We start from the raw sequence: 24,243 nt of genomic DNA on the forward strand, positions 1-24,243 counted from the left end.
AACGTCCAGTGTACGTCAACCTCCTTCAGGCCAACAACTTCCCTGCCAACACCCCCCCTTCCATAGAGCAAACCAAGGGGCTCTATGCCCATTTCCAACAGTGTACCTGTTTTCAAACCTATCACCCCCTCCCCTACTCATGGTTCATGATGATTCACTGCCAGCACGAGCACCTCCTTATAGGACCGTGTATTCGTTTGAATCTCCTCCACCATTGGCCTCAACTATGCTCCTCCACAAGAACCACCCATACTTCTCCCTTCCTGCATACTCTCCCACAGTGCCTCCCTCAATCTCCTCCATCCCCTCCCCCCCTCCTCTAACTTCATATAGCTTTGATAAAAACTCCACAATCAGGCAAAAAGGATATTGTAATTTTGCATACAAAATAAACTTGGGGAATCATTAAATAAGATCTCAATACAAGATAGAGAGAGTATAAAAAAGAAAAAGAAAAAAAAAAAAACCTGGAACTAGCAGTTCGCTGTTCAGCAATGGCCTTTCTACGGCTGCGTCGCCAAAATGTATTTGCAATGTTGGGTTCGCTATGTGACAAACTGTAGAATTGATCAAAAAAGGATTTAGCGGCTAACATCTCATGGAACACTATCAAGACTTTTAATCAAACAGATATTATAACCTACAATAGAATTTTAAATGGGAAAATATTCATTGCAAAAGTTATCCAGAAATCAAAATGGACCAAGCTGGGATTGGGCAATTACTATTACCTCAACTTCCTTTCAATAGATGCACCTGATCGCATCATCACATTTCGTAATGAAGGACCAGATACATTTGGCGATGCTTCAAATTTCCTTTGGAATAGAAGGCTGTCATCTTTTTCAGCACTGTTGCACAAGAAACAAAAATAATGACCTAACTAGCTTTAGAGAGCATGCATTGACTAAACATCATGTGGGTGTCATTCTGGTTCATATCTAAACATCAAACACCATCAGCTAACCTATCCAGATCGACTCTCTCTGAAAAGCCATAAAGAGGACTATTTGGTTCCAGTGGTGAATCACAGGAGTCATTTTCTGCTGAATCACTCTCCCCTGCTGCTGAAATATGGGTCATAAAAAGTGCCTTGGTTGATCGGGGTAGCAGCTGGCCAGGATACCGCATAAGATCGACCAATAGTTCCACAGAATTCAACATAACAATCACAGACATATGCTTATAAGAGTCTACACACTCAACAACCCCTTCATTTGGCAAACCCTGATCATTATAGTGGAAAAAACAGGCAAAATTTTAAACATATTACAAATGATGATTAGCAATCAAACATACCTTTCACATTAACTAGGCAGAACAGTTTATCAAACCAAAAGAAGTTAAAAGCTTACCACCATGAGCCTACTTTCGAGACCTACAGTATCTGCTAGAACTTTAAATAAGATTGCTCTAGGACGACATGAACCATGCCTTATTTGACCCAGCATCTGAACACCTCGATTTTCTAACATGTGGGAAACTTCTTCTAGAGCAGACTTTGCTGGACTTTCCAAATTCGGCCGTTTATAAAAATCAGAGACCTGTGTCGAAATATAATCATTGTTTGTAAAACTTGATATTTAACATATTCCACCATATTATCTAAAATAAACCTATGGGATTAGTGACAATTTGTGAAAACAAAGAGGTAAAACAATTATTGTAATGGTGATCCCTATGATCGCTAGGAACAAAACTCCTTTGCTCAATTGTTATACTGAGATTGTATAACAATGAAAAGTGGAACTTTTTTATAATCAGTACACCTGCAAATCCTTTTAACTCATCATCTAACTTTTATTAATATGCAATAATCCATCACAAGTCCACACCTTGAAGGAAACACATGAAGAACAACAGATGCAAGTACATTAACAAATATCAGCAAATACAAATACCAAGAAAGCGGGCTGGAGATCCCCCTGCTGCTGACCAACCTTGCCATTCTACCCCAAAACTAGGGATCCCCCCACCCACTTGCTATTCATGTGGCAAAGAGGGCTGCCCCTCTCTCCATGGCAAGAACCCACAACACCAAGAGCAGGTGGATGGGAACCCCCCGCATCACCCATTGCATGGGAGGATCTACCGCAAGGGAGGGTCAGCCCCTCTTTATCTTTTTGAAAAAAACTAGGTGACTTTTTTAAGTAAAACAGTACTTCTATTTCATCCTTTTAAAAAAATATTTGTTTTGTTATCTTTTAATTAGTTTTCATTAAGTTTTAAACAGGTTCTAACAATTAAACAGATTTCAAACATTCATAGTGTTGACGTTGTGTATCTAACGGTTTGCTAACAGAACATTGAAGGAATGAATGATTTGATCAAAAGTGAAAGTTCAAGGATTAAAAAGCCCATATTAAAATCTAAGGAACATTTTGTTCCAAGGCAAACTTTTTTATAGTTAATAAGAATTTTATTACCAAGAATAGGCAAAGCCTAAGTACACAGGAAGTATACAAAGGAAATAGCTACTACACACTAGAAAGCAGGAAACTACGACAGAAACAGATTCAACACATTATCATCATTCCTTACAAAGATCCTAGACCACAAACTCAAAGTAGAAAAGAAAAAATAACAAAGATCTTCAAAAGAACACTCTTTATCTTCAAAACATCTTCCATTCCTTTCCAGCCATATACACCACATTAAACACAAAAGGAGTCATTCTCCATCTACAGAAAGTAACAACTAAGCACAAAATATGTAGAACACATTCACAGAAAAGAAAGGGTTGAGAGAATCATGAACAACAAATTGTTTGACACTTGTACATGTTAAAAAGATTCTTACAAGTCCGGCAATCTTTTTTATCATTGCATGCGGATTTGAGCTCAGCCCTTTCACCAGTGCCGCAATCAGCTGCTTCAGCATAGATAGCTTTTTATCTTTCTCGCTATCTACAAGAATGATATCAGCATTGAAACCCTCTCCTCCCAAAGCATGAAGCTCATCAAGAGTAGGAATAGCGTCAAAAAGCTCCTTCAGCCTTTTCTCCTGTACATAGGTTTATACAATAAATTTAAATCATGGTTTGAGACTAGTCTTTCAGTGGAAAACCAGCCAAATCAGATAAACGTAACACTGACTCCTGAAAAACAGTCAACATCAATGGATGCACAGAATAGGCACAACTACAAGTTTGAGAAAACATCAGTCAACATACAAAGGTGGGGTTCAAAGATTATATTAAAGGGTCTTCACCAAGCACTAGTCCCACCTGTGTAAGTGAAGACACATTATTGCTGGAGAAAATTAATACATGTGAGGATTTACAAGTCAGTTTTTATTGAAAATGAATAAACAAGTCAGATAAATTTAAGTCATAGAAATCAACTCTAGTATAGTCCTGTAGCTCTCGGTTGAGGATGTTATTATGATTTAAGTAGAGATAAAATGATTAAATCTTTTTCATGGAAATAAAAAGCAAAAATAGTAGCCACAATACTTGAATGCAAACAAACAGTAATGCAAAGGGAAAAGGGATCTTAATTTACAAACTTCTGGAAACGAAAATGAAGATACACAACCACTTGATGACAAAACAACGTCTACAATTAAATTATTGATAATTTCATGCATTCAAAAGTCCAAGCATTCTTTTCCCACCAAATGAGGCAGAGAGGCACAACAATCCAATGGCAGTAACTTCAAGTTGCTGTAATTTTTAGTTTTGGAAGCTTAAAAGTGTTACCATTGTGATCGCCATTTGTAGCACGTGTAGACCTCACTATCAACATCAAATTGGATCAAGTCTTATGTGGTTTTACAAGTCAAGTAATGGGAAGCTAAGGTTACAGTGTACAATGCTGGTAAAAGTGCCAAGCACACTTAAGCGAAATGATGCCTAGAGCCTAGCAGCAAAGCATACCTCATTGAAGTAAAGCGCACATTTTAAACTAAAATAAATAAATAACACAATACATATCCTGCAATAAAAAAATGGTTAAACAAAAGCAAGATAGTATTACGCCTATTAACTCAACTTGTTTGTGAACTATGCAACAGGAATAGCGAGATCAATTCATTACATTAATGACCAAAATATACAAAAGGCTTGAGTCTAATTACAAATTGCATGCCTGAGTCAAAATATAAACAAGGCAGTGACCAAAAAAGCACAATTTTTTTATATCAGTAAATAAGAATTTTATTAAAAATAGGTGAAGCCAAGTACACGGGACATATACAAGAGCCACACGTATGCATGACTATCTAGAGATACAAGAAAATCATGTATGTTCATGCCGTTAAAAGTCTATTACAATCAACCAATGGAATAAAGTATGAAGAAAAAAAGTTCTAATCTCATCCATTGTCTGTTCACGATCTATAAAACTCCGACCATTCCTCTCCATCCATATGCACCACCATAGATAGATTGGTATCATCTTCCACATAGCTACAATTTGAGAGTTACTTCAAATGCCTTGCCAGCTGGCCAAAAAGTCAACAACCCTTCTTGGCATTAACCAAAGGAGTTCCCACTCTAGCAAAGACATCATTCCATAAGCTCATGGCTAAATCACAATGCAATAATAGGTGATCCACAAACTCCCCACTTTTCTTACACATAATACACCAATTCAATACAATGAGTCAGCGTTTCCTTAGATTATCTAAGGTAAGAATCTTCCCTAATGAAGCTATCCATACATAAAAAGAAGCTTTTAAGAGGCCTTAGACTTCCACATGTTCTTCCATGGGAATGTACTTGTAGAGTGTACCGTAAGTGACTTATAGTACAACTGCATGGTAAAATTCCCCTTCTTGGACTGTGACCACATAATCTTATTCATTCCTCCGATGACTCTACAATTATACACAAGACTGAAGAAATCTGTAAATGTATCAATTTTCTAATCTTGGGTAGCTCTAAGGAAAGTGATATTCTATTAAGGAGAGCCACTAGAGAGATTCATGAGCTCCGCTACTGAAGCGTCTTGTCTTCAAGCGATGCCGTGTATAGTGTTGGGTAGGCTTCAATCTCCACACCATAGGTCATTCCATAATTTAATTCTAGAACCATCCCAACTACAAAATGTGTGCATCAGGCCCACCCCACCTGATTCGAGCACCATCCTCCCTACAATCCACCATAAGAAGAGGTAATCTTATAGGGGTACAAACCACCCCACCCCCCCCCCCCCCCCAAAGGGGAAGGGGAAGGGGGGGGGGAGTAATCACTTTGCAATTTCTCTAACCAGTGAGAGACTTTGCAAGGTATTGGAAATAAAGATAAGAAGTAGGCAAGTCGGACAGCGTACCTTTTATCAATGTAACTCTACCATCTTCGGACAAATAAATCCTCTTCCAACTCACCAGTTTACGCTCTATTTTTTCCAACACCCCATCCCAATTAGACTCTGACTTAAAGGAGGCACCCAATGGAAGGCCGAGATAATTCATTGGCAAGGTGGAGAATGTGCACTCCAAGATATGGCCTAAGCTCAAAACACTTGGAACATTTCCAACTAGAACTAATTCTAACTTAACGAGTTTCACTTTCAAACCCAATGCCACTTCAAAGCAAAGTAAAAGAGCTCGCAAAGCTTGAATGTGATTATGACTAGCCCCATAGAAGACGAGTATCATCAGCAAATAAGAGGTGAGTCATCTCAAGTGTGCCGATTGTTGCATCCCCACAACAAAGTCATCTAGAAATCCACCTTCCACGAGACCTACAATCATTTTACTAAAAGCTTCCATCATGAAAACAAAGAATAATGGAGATAGGGGATCAACTTGCCTCAAACCCTTTGAACTTCCAAAGAAACCCATTGGGGTACCATTTACCAAAATAGAGAAACGAACAGTGGAGGTGTAAAATTTGATCCAAGAGCACCATCTCGCTCCAAGTCCACACCTCTCGAGCATGTGTAACAAAAAATTCCAGTTTACTCAATTATATGCCTTCTTCATGTCAAGTTTGCATTATAACTTGGGTTCACTTGACTTGATGCGACTCTCCAATGCTAAAGTATATAATCATCCTCTCATCAAGCATAGGACCATACTTCCTGTGCCCTTGGAGTCTTGAGCTATGCCTATTTCAATAATTAAAATCTTTTTCTTATAAAAAAAAAAAAAACAAGCACTAGACCATCAACTTTCAATGGGCAGTGGCCACAAACTGTGTAACTTTTTCAGATACTACTTTTCTAGACTTCCTAGCTCTTCTCCTTTTTCTTGTTAGGTAAAGTTCTTGTATACATCCTGTTTACTTGGGATTCATCCTCTCTTTAGTCTAAATAAAATTGTTACTTTATTACTTAAAAAAAGGATAGAGTTCCCTCCAAACAGGGAGTTTCCTCCAACCCATTTAAAAAAATTGATATGTCCCTTAAGCATGTCACAAGCACATGTTTTTTAAAAGCAAACACGTCAATTTTTTAAGCTAGAATTTTAAAAAGCATGTGTTTGTCACATGCTTAATGGTCACTTGTCATATTTATTGTCACGCCCCAAAGGAAGGCCCAAACGACACAACCTATACTCGAAAATGACTAGTCAATGATACAATTGAAGCCCCATTGAAACCTTATAAATAGCAAGAACTTCTCATTCTCAAGCAACGTGGAATCTCATATACCACTTACTCTTATCCTTATCATATGGGGTATCACAATCTCTCCTCCTTAAATTCCCGACGTCCTCGTCAAGCCTGTCCGTTATAGGTGGCACAGCTCAAATCTCACATTTCTAGTTGGGATAGACCCTGATACCATTTGTAATGCCCCAATGGAAGGCCCAAACCACATGACCTATACTTCAAAATGACTAGTCAATGATACAATTGAAGCTCCATTTGAATCTTATAAAGAGCAAGAACTTCTCCTTTCCAAGCAATGTGGGATCTCATCCACTACTTACTATTATCCTTATCATATGGGCTATCACATTTATAGATGAGTTGTAGCAAACTTCCTCCGATTCAATTTGACTCTATCCTAAAAAAAGCATTGGACCATAATCATTATCATCAAAAGATTTGTAACCCTTACCATCTTCCTCATCTACTTCATCTAAATTAATAGCCTGGACAAACAATAATAGTTAAAATTTTCTTTTTTTTTTTTTTTTTTTTTTTTTGCAAAAACTAGAAAAGAGCGCATTTTTGCACTTTAAGCTCACTAAAAAAGCTCACTTAATGCATGCATTTGTAAATACGCCTTGCTTTTGGCAAGCGGCGCACTTCAACCGTGTTGATTTGCACTCAAGCAAGCTATTACCAACAATGCCAATGTTACAGGATTTTTGCAAGCACAATGAAGCATGTTATTATGGTCACATGTAGCCAGAGAATTCTAACCTTTGTTATCTCCCTCCTTACCCTTTTTGTTCAAGGAAAAGGAGAAAGAAAACCAATCGATACCACATACCCACACATCCAAGGCTACATCAAACAAAACCAATCAGCCTAGAACAGCACCAGCAAACAAGAAATTTTAGAAGAATAGTGGAGACCAAAATGCATGCCTCAATAGTTGCTACTTGATCACCACCACCTAATCTACACCAAAACACCTATCAAGGCATGACCAACTGTAACACTTGGGCCCAATTTTGTTAGGGATAGAATGAGAAAAAGAAATTATTGGGCTCACTAGCCCATGAATTTCTGTAAAGCACTTTTGAGTTTATTGGATAAGTGGGCCTTAGATAGGAATTTCTAGTTTGTGATGATGACAAGTGTTTTACACAAAGGATTAGTTTTAGAGTTTCTTACTATGAGAACGTTTTATTTCGATTTTCCAGGCAATTTCTATGTTATGTTTTTAACATTTTATTATTCAATAAATATGGTAAATTTTAATACGTTGGATCCCTTACCTGGTGCAAGTTTTCACATTTTAGTAGCATTCTCATGCCTACAGGAAGTGGGTGTTACACCACCAGTCCGCCGCCAGAGCTGTCTCTATTCCTCCTTTTCTCTTTGAAACCCCAAACCCAAACCATAATAAATAGGAAAAACCAGAGAGGGATCGATGGCCAAGGCTTAAAGAGAGAAGTAATGCCCAAACAGATAATCAGGATGAAAAATCTTACTTTTCATATATGGGCATCAGGTGGTCAGCTACGATCGGACCACTAACAGCCAGCATTGACAACTAAATTGACAAGGTTGGTTTTTCGAATCCAAAACCACCTACCACCCATAGAACCATCATAAACCAACCCATATCAATTGACTTTCCATTGAAACTTTAGGTAGGTCTGGTTTCTTTTTTTTCTTTTTTTACTAGCACCAGGTATCCAGGAACAACATCCCGACTAAACTCCGATGTGTATAGGCCCTCAGAAAGAAGTTTTCCGCAAGTGCACCTCGAGTAATTTAAGGAAAAAATCCCCCAGTCCGATAACCCCTAGAGATTGTTTGCACCCAAAGGGATTTGAACCTTAGACATGGGGGGAGCATACCCCCAAGCCCAAGGCCTTGACCACTTGATTCAACCCCTAGGGACTAGGTAGGTCTGGTTTCTAGCACTATAATCACCCTAATTTACTCGCTTCGAATGCAACTTATTTACTAATTACAAGTTTTATAGCAAGCAAATATAGTTTAGCATATGATATTACTCCTACAAGCCATAACCTCAGTGCTCCTACTCCTCATCCCGTATTGAATTGGTAAGACCCACATAACCTTATCTACCCAAACCCAACAAAGAGAAATACATTACCAAAATATGCTATTTGAAATAGGTACATGTAAAAGACTGAAGCTAGAGCGAAAGTAGGATATTCTCCATCTATCAACTAAGAAGGTCGAAGTATCTATTTTTACCACTTAATATAGAAATTGCACAATCGCTTGTATATTTAAACTTGGGAACCGATTCAAACTCAAAGAATCTGACTCAAGAATAATTGAATTAGTCCAGTTTTTGCATCACATCCTATGTTTAAAAAACATAAGCATGGAAATACTCTAGTTGCAACAAGGATAGGCTGTCAAGTACATTTACCTGTTCAAGCACGGCGTTCTTTCAAATTTGCAACAAAAAAAAAAAAAAACCAAGAGCACATATGAGAGGCAAAAAAAGTCAACCAAATATATTTTTCATTATCAAAATAAGATCGAATATGAAGCAACCAGAATAACTCCAATTTCAAAATATTAACAGCCCGTTCATGCAGCACAACAATACAAAATCCACATAACTTTTTTTTTTTTTTTTAATGTCGGGGAACCTCTCCAAGGCTGGGCCCTTTGGACCCACCCCTGCAGAATAAACCCCGGTCCCGTGCACCGCATCCTCGGAAGCTTCCCTACACGGAACTTTCTCTACACGGAACTGGTTAAATCGCTGGCTTTTCACCAGGGGGTGTGGCCCCAAAGGATTGTTTGCACCCATGAGGTGTTAAACCTTGGACCTTGAAGGGAATGAGACCCCAAGACCAAGGCCTTCACCACTAAAAGCAAGAAAGAAGAACTTCTAGCATCTAAGGTTTATAGCAAGAAGAAGAAAAAAAAATGATTATATAGAGGAGAAACATTTTCTTTTATGAGTAAAATGTTGTGCAGGCAAGGAGAATTGAACCATGGACCTCCTGGTTAGGCTTCAAACTCACCGGAATGACAGAATAGAAGCCATTTGGAATCTTTTCAGAAAGCATTCCAGTGCGCCAGAGAATTTGAGATGCTCTTTGAGGCGTTAACCGATCTTCCTCAGAACTTCTAGGGGATTCTTTATTACCTAAGGTCTCTCCTTGAGAACCCAAAGAAACAGATCCAAAATTTTCCACGAAATCTGAAGGCCACCATGAAGCATTTGAAGTCCCTTGCTCTGCTGGCCCTGCATCATCTCTTGTCTCCTCCATGTCTTTAAATATCTGGAATGTAAAACCATTTCTCCCCCACTTCTTACCCCATAAAAGACATTTTCAATCTAAGAGAAGTTCTTAGACCAAAAATCATTTGATTACACACTTGAATTGTTCTGAGTTTTCAAGCTGGAGGTCATATGACCTGCAGAACACAGAAGAATGGAAAAAGAATTGACATCTTGAATGAGCAAACAACATAGAAAAATACCGCATAAAAGGTGTCCAAGGCAATTGAAAAAATAAGGAAACATGCATCAAGAGAACTAAATTTCACATCTACAATCAATATACATGTTTGCAAAATCAATAGAAAGTCACCAACCCTCTACTAAGAAGTCACAAAAAATAAGAAACAGCCACTTAAGTGATGCATGAGAGCTTATTATAGAACTATGAACCAACTCCAAGGACTTTAAGAGGTGAAATGGCTGGACCTAACTGTGGACAACTCTGCAATTCTGCATGGTGCTAGATGTGTAAGAAGTATGGTGACTGATTTATTATTGTATTGTGAGGTGGCTAGGGTGCTTTGGGATGATATCTTCAGTAGATCAGGTATTGCATGGGTGATGTGGGGGAGGGTGGTGGATCTCCTAGCATGCTGGAATGGTCTTCAAGGTTGCTGGTGGCTGCAGTTTGGAGAATGATTCATTTGTGTCTTATGCAGTTTATTTGGCTGGATAGGAATGATAGATGCTTCGAATGTAGGGAGCGCACTGTGAAGGAACTTTAAAGGCCTTTTGTGCACACTTTACCGCTTTGTTTTTCTGCTATTGTAGTTGATGGAACTAGTGCTCATGATTTTCTTGTTTCTTTTCCTGGTTCATAGAACGTAGTAGGTGTTTTCTTTTTTATACTCCCTGTGTACATGAGCAGTGCCTATTTCATTCTCATTATTAAAGTTATTTTTACCTAGAAAAAAATCAATGCATGCTACAATGCCTTTCACAGACTTCCCCAATCACAAGCAATTCATAAAAGCGATGCTGTCAATACCTTACTGACACAATTTCCATGCGGAAACAATTAAATTAACTCTACCTTAAGCAGGCAGAGTTCTACCTTTGCAACCATTAAGGTTCGCAAATTGACAAAATAAAGAATGAATATGCCATTAAGGTCCATGGACAAACCTATACATTATTCTCTTTGTTTTTTGTGATAAGCAAAATCTATGCACCATTCTCATTATATACAAAATCTCCATTGAGATCCAATATCTCAAGAAACATCACATCTTAGAGAAAAAAAAAAATTTTTTTGATAAGTACATCTTAGAGAAAATAGATAGTTAGAGGATACTTTTTTTATTACATGAAACCTCGTTGAGGCAAGACCCTTCAACACACCCTTGGGGAGTAAACTTAAGATTCACAACCCCACCCACCATAACTGTATTAAGTAATCCAACAGAACTCCTAGAGTGGCATCAATCCTAGGATGTCTGAACCCACAGCTCATCCCATGCCCTTTGACTACTAGGCTGCAGCTGATGGGTATCAGCATATACTTATATTAAGGAGGAAAAGCTATTTGAATACATGATTACTCTTTAACTTAAGTGCATAATTACAAATGACAAAGAAAAAGTAATCATAGAAGAATAAATAGTTATGAGTATCATATATATTCTTCTAATTATAAATGTGATTTCAGCAAATATTTTGGAAATCCAATATGGAAATTAAAAATATCATTTACAAAACAATATGTTATTGCCCACAAAATTTTTTAAACAAAAAATTAAATGGAAATACAATTTATATTATTATAATTTGTAATGAACTACTAATGATATGGCGTGAGCTATTACATATGCACAATTACCTACCATATACTTCTCACACGTACTACACATACATACTAGCAATGGTCCATAGACACCAAACATTTCCTAAATACAAATGTAATGATGTAAATTACTCACCTCCCTTTCTTAATCCAGATTATCCACCCCCCCCCCCACCCCCCCCCCCCCCCCCCCCCCCCCCCCCCCCTTCCTCTCCTCCTCCTCTTTCTTTCCCTTGATTTTTATCTCAATTTTCATGTCTTTCCCTCCTTAATGCTATGGTCATTAAAGGCTCGATCTACAAAGTTCCACCCATATTCCACCCACATGCATCCCACCAGGATAACTGCCACCCCAGCTACAGCAAGCCCAACAATTTACAGGCCAAAATCACAAGCACATGGCCTCCACAATGCCCACTGCCATCTTTTCTTGGCCTGCTCACCCATTTCCCCTCTTGATTTTTCTACTTTCTTTTATTAAATTTGTTCTTTTTGTCCTTGGTTGTAGAAGGCCAAATCCATTGCTTTTTTTCCACAGATACTCTATATGAGTCCCCCACCACATTACCACACTACTAGGCTTACACATCACCTCTTCCCTCCCAAACTCCTGGTTTCACTCGTTCCACCATTTTGCAAGAAGCTGTACGCCTTTTTTGGCAAGAGCTACCAATGCGTGCTCCCTTTCCCATGTAGCCAATAGAGGAGATCTTCACCAACCTCCTCAACATGGACAATCCCAATGTACATCCAAATGTTGTGGAGTCCTCCTTCAGCCAAGAAAAACGCCTTCTTGACCTCGGGTTAATAAACTTGAGACTGAGATTATTAGGTTCCATTGTCCACTTGTGGCTTTATGCAGTAAAACCTTTGATTGAGGTGTTTTTTGGCGTCTCCGACCACTGCTATTATATTTCTAATTTTATTTATTTTTATTTTCACACAAAAATCATAATGTTTCCATGAACATAATCACTGAATAACAAATAATTTTATGTAATCATTGGGAAAAAAAAAAAAAAAGAATTGCCTGCCCAAGAACAATTCTCTTGTATCCACAAATAAGAATTCTTAAAAACCTTATAACCACTATTCCACCACTCAACTCAAAATGATGATGATGATAATAATGACAATAATAATAATTATCAGTTCACTGTCTAAGTTCAACTATATCTGACAAAAGAGTGTTATCTCCAACTTCAGTCCCTCCCATACTTCCAATTATAAATATTGAAACCAAAAACCAAAGCATTCCGAGAAACCAACAGATAAAAAAAATTCAATCAGATTCGATATATAGGAAAAATGCTCATCCCTCGAGAAAGATTCAATGACACAAATACTTTACCTCAGACTCTGCAAACCACACACACATTCCGAACGTACACACTTTTTTACAAACACCTGAAGAAACCAGTCCACAAGATCACAATAGTTTCACGAAGAAAATACACATCTCCATCACAATCAACTCAGGATTCACGAATATAACTAAAGTTGGACAAAAATGTGTAAATGTTACAAAAAGACGATTACATAAAAAATAAAAATAAAAAAAAAAAAGGAATTAAATTGCGTATATAAATACATGAAGGAAAAGCTTTACCACCAGCAGATCCGGGCATTTGAATCCAAATCTCCTTTCTCATACACCAGCATTCAAATATCAAAGGCTTGGCATCCAAATCCGCATCCACACTTTCCAAGAACAAAACACCAATATATATATATGGAAATACAGAGAGAGAGAAAGAGAGATTGATGTAAACGACGAAAAGAGGAGGGAGATGGATTTGAGTTTGAGGGGGCGGGGGGGTTTGATTGATATAATTGATCGCTGAGGAAAAGCGATGGGCTTTTTCTTTTCACAGAGGGAGAGGGAGAGAGAGGGGTGGTGACTCACGTGAGAGAGGAAGAGCGGAATGGATCTTGGGGGTGGGTCTTGGGGACCTCTCTCCGACAGCCAGCTGTCACAGCGGGTTGCTCACCAACATCCACACCTTCTACTCCGCGTGAAACAACCAAATCCAAAGTGTAACTCCAAGCCAAGCCAAGCCAAGCCACCTCCCCTCACTCTCTGTATCCGGATTACGGGTGTACAAGAACCCGTAATGTACACACGTAAACTCGGCCTGGACCGACTTAGACCAGACGTTGGAGCTTGAAACCGGTTGATACCGGCAAGGAACTAGTCAGCGGGCATCAAAATTTTAACAAAATTGATAGATATGGATTCAGTCCCAATTTGAACTGACCTCAAACCGTTGAACTGGCTGACCACATATATATATATTAATTTATACTTATCAATGATGTCGTTTCACTTAAATTTAAGTCAAACGACATTATTTTACGTATGTAGTTGTGTTTTAAACACAACTAAAACTGTTTGGTATTAAACTAAATAGTATCGTTTTATCTATAACGTACAAAAAAAATATGTAAAACGACGTAGTTTGATTTAAACCAAACGACTTCGTCTCAATATTATATCATCTTCATCCTTCCTTTCTTCTTCTCCACAATTCATTTTTCAATTTCTCATCATTTCTCTCTCATCTGCAACACTCTCTCTATTTTCTCAGGCGAAGCTCGCCATTAGGGGAACCGAAAATTGACCGAGAACTACGAAAGAATCGCCGGAATCGATACTACCGATTTTCCTCCTCCCTTCAACCGATTGCAATTGGTTGCTCCTCCCTTTTTTCAGATGTAAGTCGGCGTCGATTTTGCCCTTCAATGCTATTTTCACCCCTAATTTGGATACAATCTTACCCTATACAAGTTTGCATACTCTTTTTTAAAATTAGCAATCTATTATTAACAAAAATTTATATGAATCTACTTGCACAATCTAGATTGTATTTAGTTTTTGAACTCATTTCGACCCAATTATTAATGGAACAAATTATTTTTTTAACTTCTTATTAAAAAATTAAATACATACGTCTTGTATTTACATTTAAAAGTGCAGGATTTGTATTAGGGTAATAGCAAGGAACTATGACGGACAAGTGTTAGCTACCAAGAAAGGCATGTTTTATCTATTTCAAATACTATAGTTGAAATTGAAGAGATTTCAGATTGTATTAAAACTCTATTATAGAATTTCTTAATAAGATTATTCCTTTCTTAAAAAGAAAGATTCTTCATAACGCAAATGTTTAAAAGAATTAAAAAAAATAGACAAAACTGATAATTTGTGATATTATTGCAAAAATTAAAAGTCATATCATTCATTATTTTCATCAAAATAAGTGAAATTGTAACTATTTTATACAAATCAGCCAAAGATATTATTTTTCCCAAAAAAAATCAGACAATCGTATAAATAATAAGACAAAGATAGCTGACCAAACAAGACTTGTAATGGCCCAGTCCTATTCATTTATACAATTACAGGGTGAGTGGGACAAAAGGGATTAATTGGCTCTGGCTAGCTCAATGCTTCCCAAGGAACGTGAATCACGTGGGAAAGTTATTTAGAACAAGTTGGCGCTACGTTGCAAAATTTAGACCGTATGAACGAGGACGACTTCTGGAAGAAACAAAAATATCTCAAAAAAGAAATTATGATATTTTTTCCTGATAAGTGGGGAATAATACATGGAGAACATCAGAATTGATTTTCGAGTTTACTCATCAAGAAAATGTTATCGCAAAAGTTATAAGAGTTTTTTTAGGTTTAGACGTTGAAATGAGCTGAATTGAATTGAATTGAATTGAATTCTTTATGAATAGTAATAAATTAAAATAATAGAATGAGTTAATTTGTGATATTTACTTAAGATAAGTTTAAATGTGTTTAGATATTAAGATAAGTTTAAATATATTTATGAGAAGTTGAAAAGATTGTAGATCCTGCGTGTAAGGATGTGTTAAATTGAAAAAAAATTATGAGTTTTACGTATAAAAAATTTTGAGTCGAGACGAGTTTAGTGATTTAAGAGTTGGATGTTTAAATGTAAGATTCATTTTTAAATTAAATTGAATTGAGTCTTCGATTCAAGTTCTAAACCAAGCCTAAAAGAAAAAATTCATTTTATTTTTCTTGAAAACTTCGGCCAAACTTAGCCAGAATTTGATTTTGTTTACCATATCCAACATATTCCGAGTATTTTACTCTCTTTGCGCGTTCTACTATTCCGATAAAATGTCTAGCAAAAATTTCACAACACAAATAACGTTAAATCAGAAAGATAGTTAGAAAAAAAATCATCATTAGATAAAAATTATTTTAATTTAAAAATTAAAATTAAAATAAATTACTGTAAATAAAAATACTTTTAAATAAAATAACTAATATAATCGTTAGATTTTGAAAATATAACAGTTGGATATGTTAAATAAAGATATAACAAAAAAATATTATAAAATATTATTATAATGATTTAGTCAAACTTATACATAAGAGTAATATTACTCATCATCTTTTTTATCATCATTTTTTTTATCATTTTATGATGTAGTATTAATTATTAAATTATTATAGACTAGTTATTATGACAAAAAAAATCATCATTTTTTTTAATACATAATTCAGTATGCAAGGTATTATTCACTAGCCAATATACATTTCTAGCTAAATTTTAAGAGGAAATTTAGATATATGCCAAGTCTTTATTCTATCTAAATAGACTTTTGTTATATACAAGTACAGTCGCGCACTAATCTGTGTATCAATACTGATTTATTCATACTTAAAATTTAAATTAATATTATTTTCAATAAAATCTACTTTTTGACCAATCACATTATATTGGTGCACAGATTAGTGTATAATTGTGCTTGTAACTATATTTTTCCATCTAAATATGCGTCTTGTCGAGTTAGTATTTAAGGCATGTTTAAGAAGTGAGATGAGAATTTTTAATTTAAAAGTTTAAAATATTATTTTTTTAATATTATTATTGTTTTAGAATTTGAAAATATTGAATAGAGATTTAAAAAAATTGACTTTTTTATTATATTTTATAAGAAAATTTTAAAAAATTATAATGATAAAATGATATTAGATAAGAATTTTAATAGGTGCAATGACAACCCACTCAATCGCCTATGAGGAAATGTAAGCCCAATCCATAATTGAACCCCATCAGTGTAGCTGAAAGAATCTACTTTTCATGCGTTAAAGTTTAAACAAGTTATATGTGAACAAATACGTAGTCGCTAAGTGGACGGCAGGAACACACGACCTCTTATCCCAGCAAGTATTAAATCATGAATAATTGATTATATAGGTGAATTCGAATAAGACTTGTGATATCCTGTTTTTATGTGTATTTTCACTGAAGGATTGTTTTTAATTTGAATAATATATTGGTTTATTTATTTTAAATTAATGTATTTTAATTGGTTTTAATTTATTTGATGTGTTTAATTTATTTTAGTCGTTTTACGGTTTTTAATATCGTTTTCGGCAGATCGGTTTTTGGTCTCCGGAATGAGGATTGGACCTCATTTCTTTTCTTTTCTCTTTTTCTTTTTCCATTTTTCCTTTTCTTTTTCCTTCTTTTTCTTTCTTTTTCTTTCTTTTCTTCTTCTTTCTTCTCCTTTCTCTCCCACGTACGCCCAGCTGCCCCTTTTTCTCATTCCCGTCGCCGCCACTTTGACCGGCCAGTTCTCCGCCGTCCGGCCACCGTTTGGTGCGCCGTCACCACCATTCTCTTCCCCTTCCACCAGAGATCATCCCCACCAATTTTCAGAGCCATCGGACCAGCCGTTAGCTTTCGAGAGCCGCCGGAAGTCGCTGCACCTGCTCTGTTTTTACCCCTGTCGCCGGTTGCTTTCGCAGCCCAGAACCGCTGCTCGCCGGCGGCGTGGCTGACACCACCCACCCAGTTTTCTTCCCCTCTAACCGGTGAACATCCCCACCAAGTTTTACCTCCATCCGAGCCACCGTTAGCCGCCACGAGCTCCTCCAAGCCATACGGTTTTTCACCGTTTCCGGCGCCGTCGCACCACCACCGGCCACCATCTTTTCACAGCTTCTTCCCCTACCTCTTGCCGACCTAAACCACCCATTTCCGGCCTCGATCCGTTGCCGGAGCAGCTCCCACGAGCTCAACTCCGTTCAGCCCCTTTTTGGCCTTCGACCGCCATTTCCACCACCACCCACGGCCAAAACTCATTTCCCTTAGCTTCATAAATATCTCAAGGCCATTCCCTATCAATCCCGAGCCTTGGTTTGTCCCCGTTCGAAAATGGGTAATTTATTACCCACGACAACAGTGTAAATTACACTGTTACGTTGCTTTTTCTCCGCCGTTTGCAACGCCGGGTGTTTTCTAAAATTACCGTATAGCGCTGTAAGTATTTTCCAAACCCTATTTTCAGATTTAAATATATATTGCTCATTCAATTATTTTTTTTTTATCTGCTGGTTGGTTGATTCCGGACTGAGTCCGAGGAGTTCGGGGGTCGGATGGATGGAGGACGGAGTTGCCTGTTTATTTGATTTATGTGGTTGGATTATTTTATTGTGCATTGTTATGGCATTGCATGGTGCATGCACGTGTGTTTTTGTTTACGTGTGAAAAGCCTGTGTTTTGGCGTAAGTGGTCTTACGGGTGCGTGTGTATCACGACCCCAAGCCGGGATGGGGTATTATCCCGGTGGATCTCCTCTGGTCACTCGGGAGCGGAATAAACTGAGTGATGTCCCCTGAGTTGTCGCTAGACGACGGGAGCGGGGGTTAGGGGTTGCTTGGCTACGAACGCGCCGGGCGCAGAACCGGGCAACGCTCTATGCACCGACTCCGTGGCTCTTCGCTGGTGAGGGCTAGAGGATGCTTGGCTACTAACGTGCGGGGCACGGAACTGGGCATCGCTCGTTAGGTGTCACATGCGTGGTGGTACTCTGCGGTGTGGCACTGGAGCCAGGGTGTGCGGATGACCCCTAGGGGAGGTCATGGTGCATACGGTTAATATGGATAATGGTTTGAGTCGGACAAAGGCCAAATGTGACTTTTGGCGTGTTTTTCGGAAATGATGTGTTTTTGGGCCAAATGAGTTTTTGGCGTGTGTGGAAAATTATGTTTTGGGTTTTGTGCATCGGGCATGCTTCATGCATTTTGTTTGAGTTCTATATGTTTTTATCTAGTAGTGTTTGGGTTTTACTTACCTGCGGTACCATTTTTGGTTCCGTAGCTTTTGGTGCAGAGTTGGAGGACGAAGAGGAGGAGGTTGAGCCCGAGGATGCGGCTCCGCCGGGTTGCTGATGCTATGTTTTATATTTAGTTTAAAACTGTATTTGTGTTTTGTAATATTTTATCTATGTATGTTTTAAACAGCTTGTATTACGTTAAGAAAACAATTCTGGTACTTAGTTATGACTTTCGTTATCCGCTACGTGTTTCTTCGTGCACATATGTTGCTTTTGCACACACTTGGCACCCGTCGATGGGATGGTGACCCGGGTTGTCACCATTCGGACCTCTCGATTTCCCCGTGCTCGGGCGTGGGGATTTGGGGGCGTCACAAGACTCATTAAGAGTAAAATATGTTAGACTTTCAAACTCTAAACCAACCTATTTTGAGGCTGTTAACTCTTACAAAACAATGTGGACTGTTGACATTGAGCTGATGTGGCATACCTCTCAATCTTTCTCAAAAATTGAGTCTCCTAGGGTTTGCTGAATGGTGAATCCCGTCACCTCGTCGTCCTCCTCGATTGGACAATCTTCTGGTGGTTCGGGTAGCGCTAAGGAGAATGCTGGCACTTAGCTTGTGCATATGCAGAATTCTGAGGGGCCGTTTGGTCTTGGCTATGCAAATGTTGTCGCCAATAGGCCTTAAGTATTGCCAAAGGTTGATATTCCTTTTTGTGGGAGAGATGTTTTTCGTGTTTTCTCAATCGAAGATCATTAAATCAGTAGAACCGTTTCGATATGCTATGGGTCTAAAGTTCTTGCACCGTATACCTTCTTTAGATCATATTCAAGGGTTTAACAAAAATAGATAGGCTCTTTGATCATTGCCGGTGGTGGGTCAATTGCAGAACCCTCGTAACATTTTGATCAGGCTTTCAAATGAGGATGATTTCGTGATTGTTATGGCATGTGGTAACGCAGATGTGATTGGTGTTTAGTATAGAATTTTTCATTAGACTCTGGATTTTGATGAAGACACCGAATCATCGTTGGTCCCGGTTTGGATCTCCCCTACTAGGTCTTCCTCCAAATTATTTTTATGTTTCTATGTTAAAAAGCACTGGTGGTGGGTTTAGCCCTTTTTTGAAGCGTGATAATGCTACCGCTTGTATTATGAGACCTGAGGCTGTAAGGATATGCATGGAGGTGGATGTTTCATTACCTCTAAAACACCATTTTTAGTTAGGTTCTCCAGGTCTTGAGTCTAGTCATTACCAAGAAGTGATCTATGAATCGATTTCAACATTTTGTGGGTGGTGCCATAAACAAGGGCATGTGGAAAAACAATGTAATGCTAAAGAGAAAATAAAAACAGGCAAGATGACAAAGTTCGAGGTGTTGGTAAAATAGGATGGAAAGTTGTGGGAGGAAAAAAGTTAGATGAGGGGAAGAAGAATGCATTTGGGGAAGGGGAAAAAAATCAAGCCAGAAGGATGGCAATTTTGGATCGGATTCAGAGAGGAATAAAGAATAAAAACAACATAGAATGGAAATATTGTTTGTGTCTTCAAATGGCGATATAGTAACAAAAAGTCAATTTAATCTAGATGATGAACCGCTGAATTGGATGCAAATCTATTCCCGAGTGCTACTACTACCCAAACCTATTTTGTTGCGTTTAAACCATACACAGATGAGAGAACCTTCCTATTAATCCAGCTAAAGAGTGTTTGAATTTTCTTGTTCTAGGTGAGACATTCTAGATTAAGGTCATGTTTGGAAAGTGAGATGAGTTGAGAACATCTCATAATTTCCTTTCCAAATATCACTAAGCACAAAAAATTTTTCAATTTCAAATTGTCATCTTTTTCATCTAATCATTACCTCCCTTGCTCTGGAGTCCTTTAAAAAGAACTCATTCGATGTCCGCCAATTATGCTTCGTTGACCCAAGGGTTACCATTTTCAATTTACGCACTCTGAGTGGACAGATGAGTTTCACTAGAACATTTCCCCGTCCTATCATTTGTGGTCATAAGAAAATGTGTAACAAAATTTTCTTTTGTAAACTATGCATAACTTGAAATGCATGTGACATGTATTTGAGATTCTTTTTCTTTCATGTGTAACTTGAGCATGTAGATGCCATGCACTATGTTATCATGTCATGTTATCAAACAACATGTCAAACCTTTACAGTTTGAAAGCATTAGAACATGCAATTTACTTGTCACAAAAAATGTGCAATAACAATCCGTGCTTATTATGGTAAGAGACAATTTCCTAATCATGGCATTAATACATGGCCAAAACATTTCAAACATGTAGACATGGCAAGAATCGCGTGAAAGTGAATGCAAAGCATGCTATACCAAAGATCTCTTTATTTATTTGATTTAACATGCAATGCAAATATCGCACGATATTAACAAATGATGCAAAATTTACATGTCACATACAAATATTATCTAAGAGTAGGTTAAGAGTCAGCTTACAAATATTCGAACCAAATTGTATCACGATTAAGCAAGCTAAAAGTGTAATTTTAACTATTAGACTTAGTGACAACACAAAACCTAATCCGAGTGTGTGTGTGTGCATGTAGCCTGTTTAGGGTTTGCTCCTTCATGGTTGTAGAGTTTCTTCCTTGTCCAGGGGGTGACCCCAGGCCAAATGTCAATCTTGCTCATCTAACATTGGCTTGGCCTTAGTGATCTTCACAACATGTTTGTGTGTGTGTGTGTAATGTAGGGCATGCATGGTGATAATCACTTCCCATGGTTGAAATTTCATAAAAGGAAAAACCCTAGTTTCTTTCTTGTTTGAACATAAAATAGATCTAATCACTTACACTCTTTCAAATTCAAGACAAAACACTCAAAACCAAGCCCCTCATCATCCTCAATATCATGTAGTAGTGTGTGTGTAAATGAAAAGGTTGGGATGAGAGTTGATGGTTTTTACTGTGAATGTTTTCTCCTTGCATGGGCTCAATGCTTCTCCTTACATCCATGTGGCTAGATGATAGGGAATAGTATGGTATATGGAGTGTTTGGATAGACATAAAGTGAAAGAAAAGTGACTTGTCCTTCCTCTATGGTGGATGTGCTAGAGATAAAAGGGAAGTGAGAAGTTCTTGCAAAAAAACACAAAATGACCTTTGGGTGGTGTAGGCACTAGCCCTTAAAAAGAATCCTTATATACTTCACATTTTCCCACACACACATTCTCGTATCATCTTTTCTGACATTGGAAGCCCAAGCGCCTCTATGCATGGGCACCATATGGCATGCCCTTCTTCACTTGGTCGAAACATTTCACTTTCCCTCATGATCATTGCTTTTCTTTGGAAAACCAAACACTCTTCAGCATGCATGATAAATGGCATTCTCATTCCCTAAACTAGAACCCTAAAGTCCCTTTGTGTCCTCCTTATGTGTCTAGTTCCAATGAAACTTCAGGGCATATAAGTCTTATCACAAAACCTAAACTACAACCTAGGGTTAGGCGTGTGCTTGCCCTCTCTCTTTTTACAAAGATTCTTCTAGAACCTTAGGGAGTGTGTGTGCCCCTTCTCCATGCGACCCTTCCTCTTCCTCATCATCACCTTCTTCTAGAAAATCCCCAACCTTAGTGCATGCGTGACACTTGGCAAAGTGATGGTTGGCCTCCCTTATCATTACCTTCCCCATGAAGCCCTTGGCCAAAACCTTAAGGCCTCTCGGGGACTTGTGCATGAGGCTTTTAGTATCCTCATGCACCTCTTTCCATTATTCTACTTTTACGTCTAGGTTCATTGTATCTAAGGTGTGGACTTGCATGTGTGCCAAGTGGCGTGTGGGCGAGTGAGTGGGGCATGTGCCCTAAGTGTGCCGAACTCTTCATTCTGCTTTCTTTCTTTGGCTTCTTCTAGAAGCCTTTAAGCATGGTTGCCAAGTAGCAACCTTGTGCTTACCAAGAGTGCTTCAAATGAAAAGATTCCTAGGGAAAGCTAAAAAATGGCCTTCCCTCTCCCAAGTAGATGCCTAGTTAGGGTTTCTTCTAATTCCCTATTTGCCCTTCAACGACCGATTACCACTTAGCCCCTTTTGGGCCTCTATTGGGTTTAAACGCTTAGGCTATTAGGCCCAAGTGATTCCTTCATGATTCCAACATCTTCTTAACTTGTCAAAACATTGGGCCAAAAACCTAATCAAGCTAAAATTAAAACAAAACAACAACTAAAAGTTTTGCCATCACATACCCTACTCTGGAATCCTTTAGAAAGGACCCATTCAAGGCCGCTGAGTGAGCTTCATCAACCTAGGGGTTACTTGTAACACCCAACCTAAAAAGCTCCTTCGGCCTTGACCTTAGCAGCCTTAATGCTAGTTAATTACAAGTTGGGCTATTTAAGAATAAAAACATTTTTGGATTTTTAGGTTGGCAAAAGGACCATATACATTGGGTTTAGTTAGAATTATCAAGGTTCTAGTGCAATACTGATTTTAAGGAAAATTAGATTTTTGGATCTTGATTGGGTTAATAGTATTATTTTGGAGAACTTTTAGTCCTTAATTAATTTTAAGAAAAGGTGATAAGAGGTCAATTTTAGAATGGCAAATGATATATTGGAGATTTTGCTACCTTATTAGGCTAAGTAATTTGGGTTAAATTTTGATGGATTTAGGAAGGCCCAAGAGATTGGCTTATTAAGGGCCCATGCTTTTTGTGTTAAAGGCTTAGGAGAGACACTAAGGCCTTAGGTTCAACTTGATGGACATAAACCTTTATGGCTCTAATTTAATAAGGATGTGATGGGCTAAGGAAAAGATGTTAAAAAGGCTTTAGGCCCAACTTGGGAGATATGGAATTTTAAACCTCTCTTGAAGGATACTAGAAAATAGGCCCATTATAAAGGAAATAAAGTTCATTGGGCCTAACTTAGTAAGAGATAAGGCCTTTTGGGCCCAACTTGGTATAGGCATGACCGTGACCCAATTATGTCAAAGTGAGCTTTTCAAGCCCCATATTTGTGAATCTTGAGGTGTTTCTTAATCTCTCAAAATCTGGAACAAAGGCCTCCCATCCACTCACACCCAAAACCCATGAACCCTTAACTCACACTCATGATCCAAAGCCTTGTTTTGCTTCTTTTTACTCTTCAAATTGAAGCCCAATGCACCATAACATGGGTTTCCTCAAGACCATAGGTTGCCCTAAGTATTTCTTTGAACCCAAATTAAATTTTGAAAATTAGTTAAGACCATTAATCAACTTACCCATGATTAGTGATCCTCAAATCTTGTTTTGAGCTTAGTTATTTCTAATCTTCATAGCCTTTTTGATCTAAATTTTCTTATTCCATTATTTAAATACCTCATTCCTAGACCATATGCATGGTAATGTATTAATTTGAGAATCTAAGTGTATGCATGCATCGGTACTAGTACGGCGACACATGCAGTGATCTTTCTATTATTAATTGTCAATTATATCTTTATATTCAATCCTCGAAAGAATTTTACATATACAATGAAAAAA

General features: G+C 37.8%; 1 protein-coding gene across 5 annotated transcripts in view; it reads right to left on the bottom strand.

Moving 5' to 3' along the window:
* LOC122307582 (probable serine/threonine-protein kinase SIS8) overlaps positions 1–13,752 on the bottom strand; it is a 30,921-nt gene extending 17,169 nt beyond the window's left edge. For 4 of the 5 annotated variants that reach the window (XM_043120531.1, XM_043120530.1, XM_043120529.1 and 1 more), the window contains exons 1-7: positions 13,238–13,752; positions 9,583–9,979; positions 2,800–3,003; positions 1,356–1,544; positions 968–1,227; positions 732–851; positions 468–557 (exon numbers count right to left, since the gene is read on the bottom strand). In XM_043120531.1, coding sequence (XP_042976465.1) covers positions 468–557; positions 732–851; positions 968–1,227; positions 1,356–1,544; positions 2,800–3,003; positions 9,583–9,831 — 1,112 coding nt within the window. In that variant the 5' untranslated portion in view covers positions 9,832–9,979; positions 13,238–13,752. Of the gene's footprint in view, positions 1–467; positions 558–731; positions 852–967; positions 1,228–1,355; positions 1,545–2,799; positions 3,004–9,582; positions 9,980–12,979; positions 13,036–13,237 lie in introns of all 5 variants that reach the window. The other variant, XM_043120528.1, reaches the window with a different exon arrangement.
* Between the last annotated feature and the right edge of the window lie 10,491 nt (positions 13,753–24,243).

This window comes from Carya illinoinensis, chromosome 4, assembly GCF_018687715.1.
Source record: "Carya illinoinensis cultivar Pawnee chromosome 4, C.illinoinensisPawnee_v1, whole genome shotgun sequence".
Classification (NCBI taxonomy): domain Eukaryota; kingdom Viridiplantae; phylum Streptophyta; class Magnoliopsida; order Fagales; family Juglandaceae; genus Carya; species Carya illinoinensis.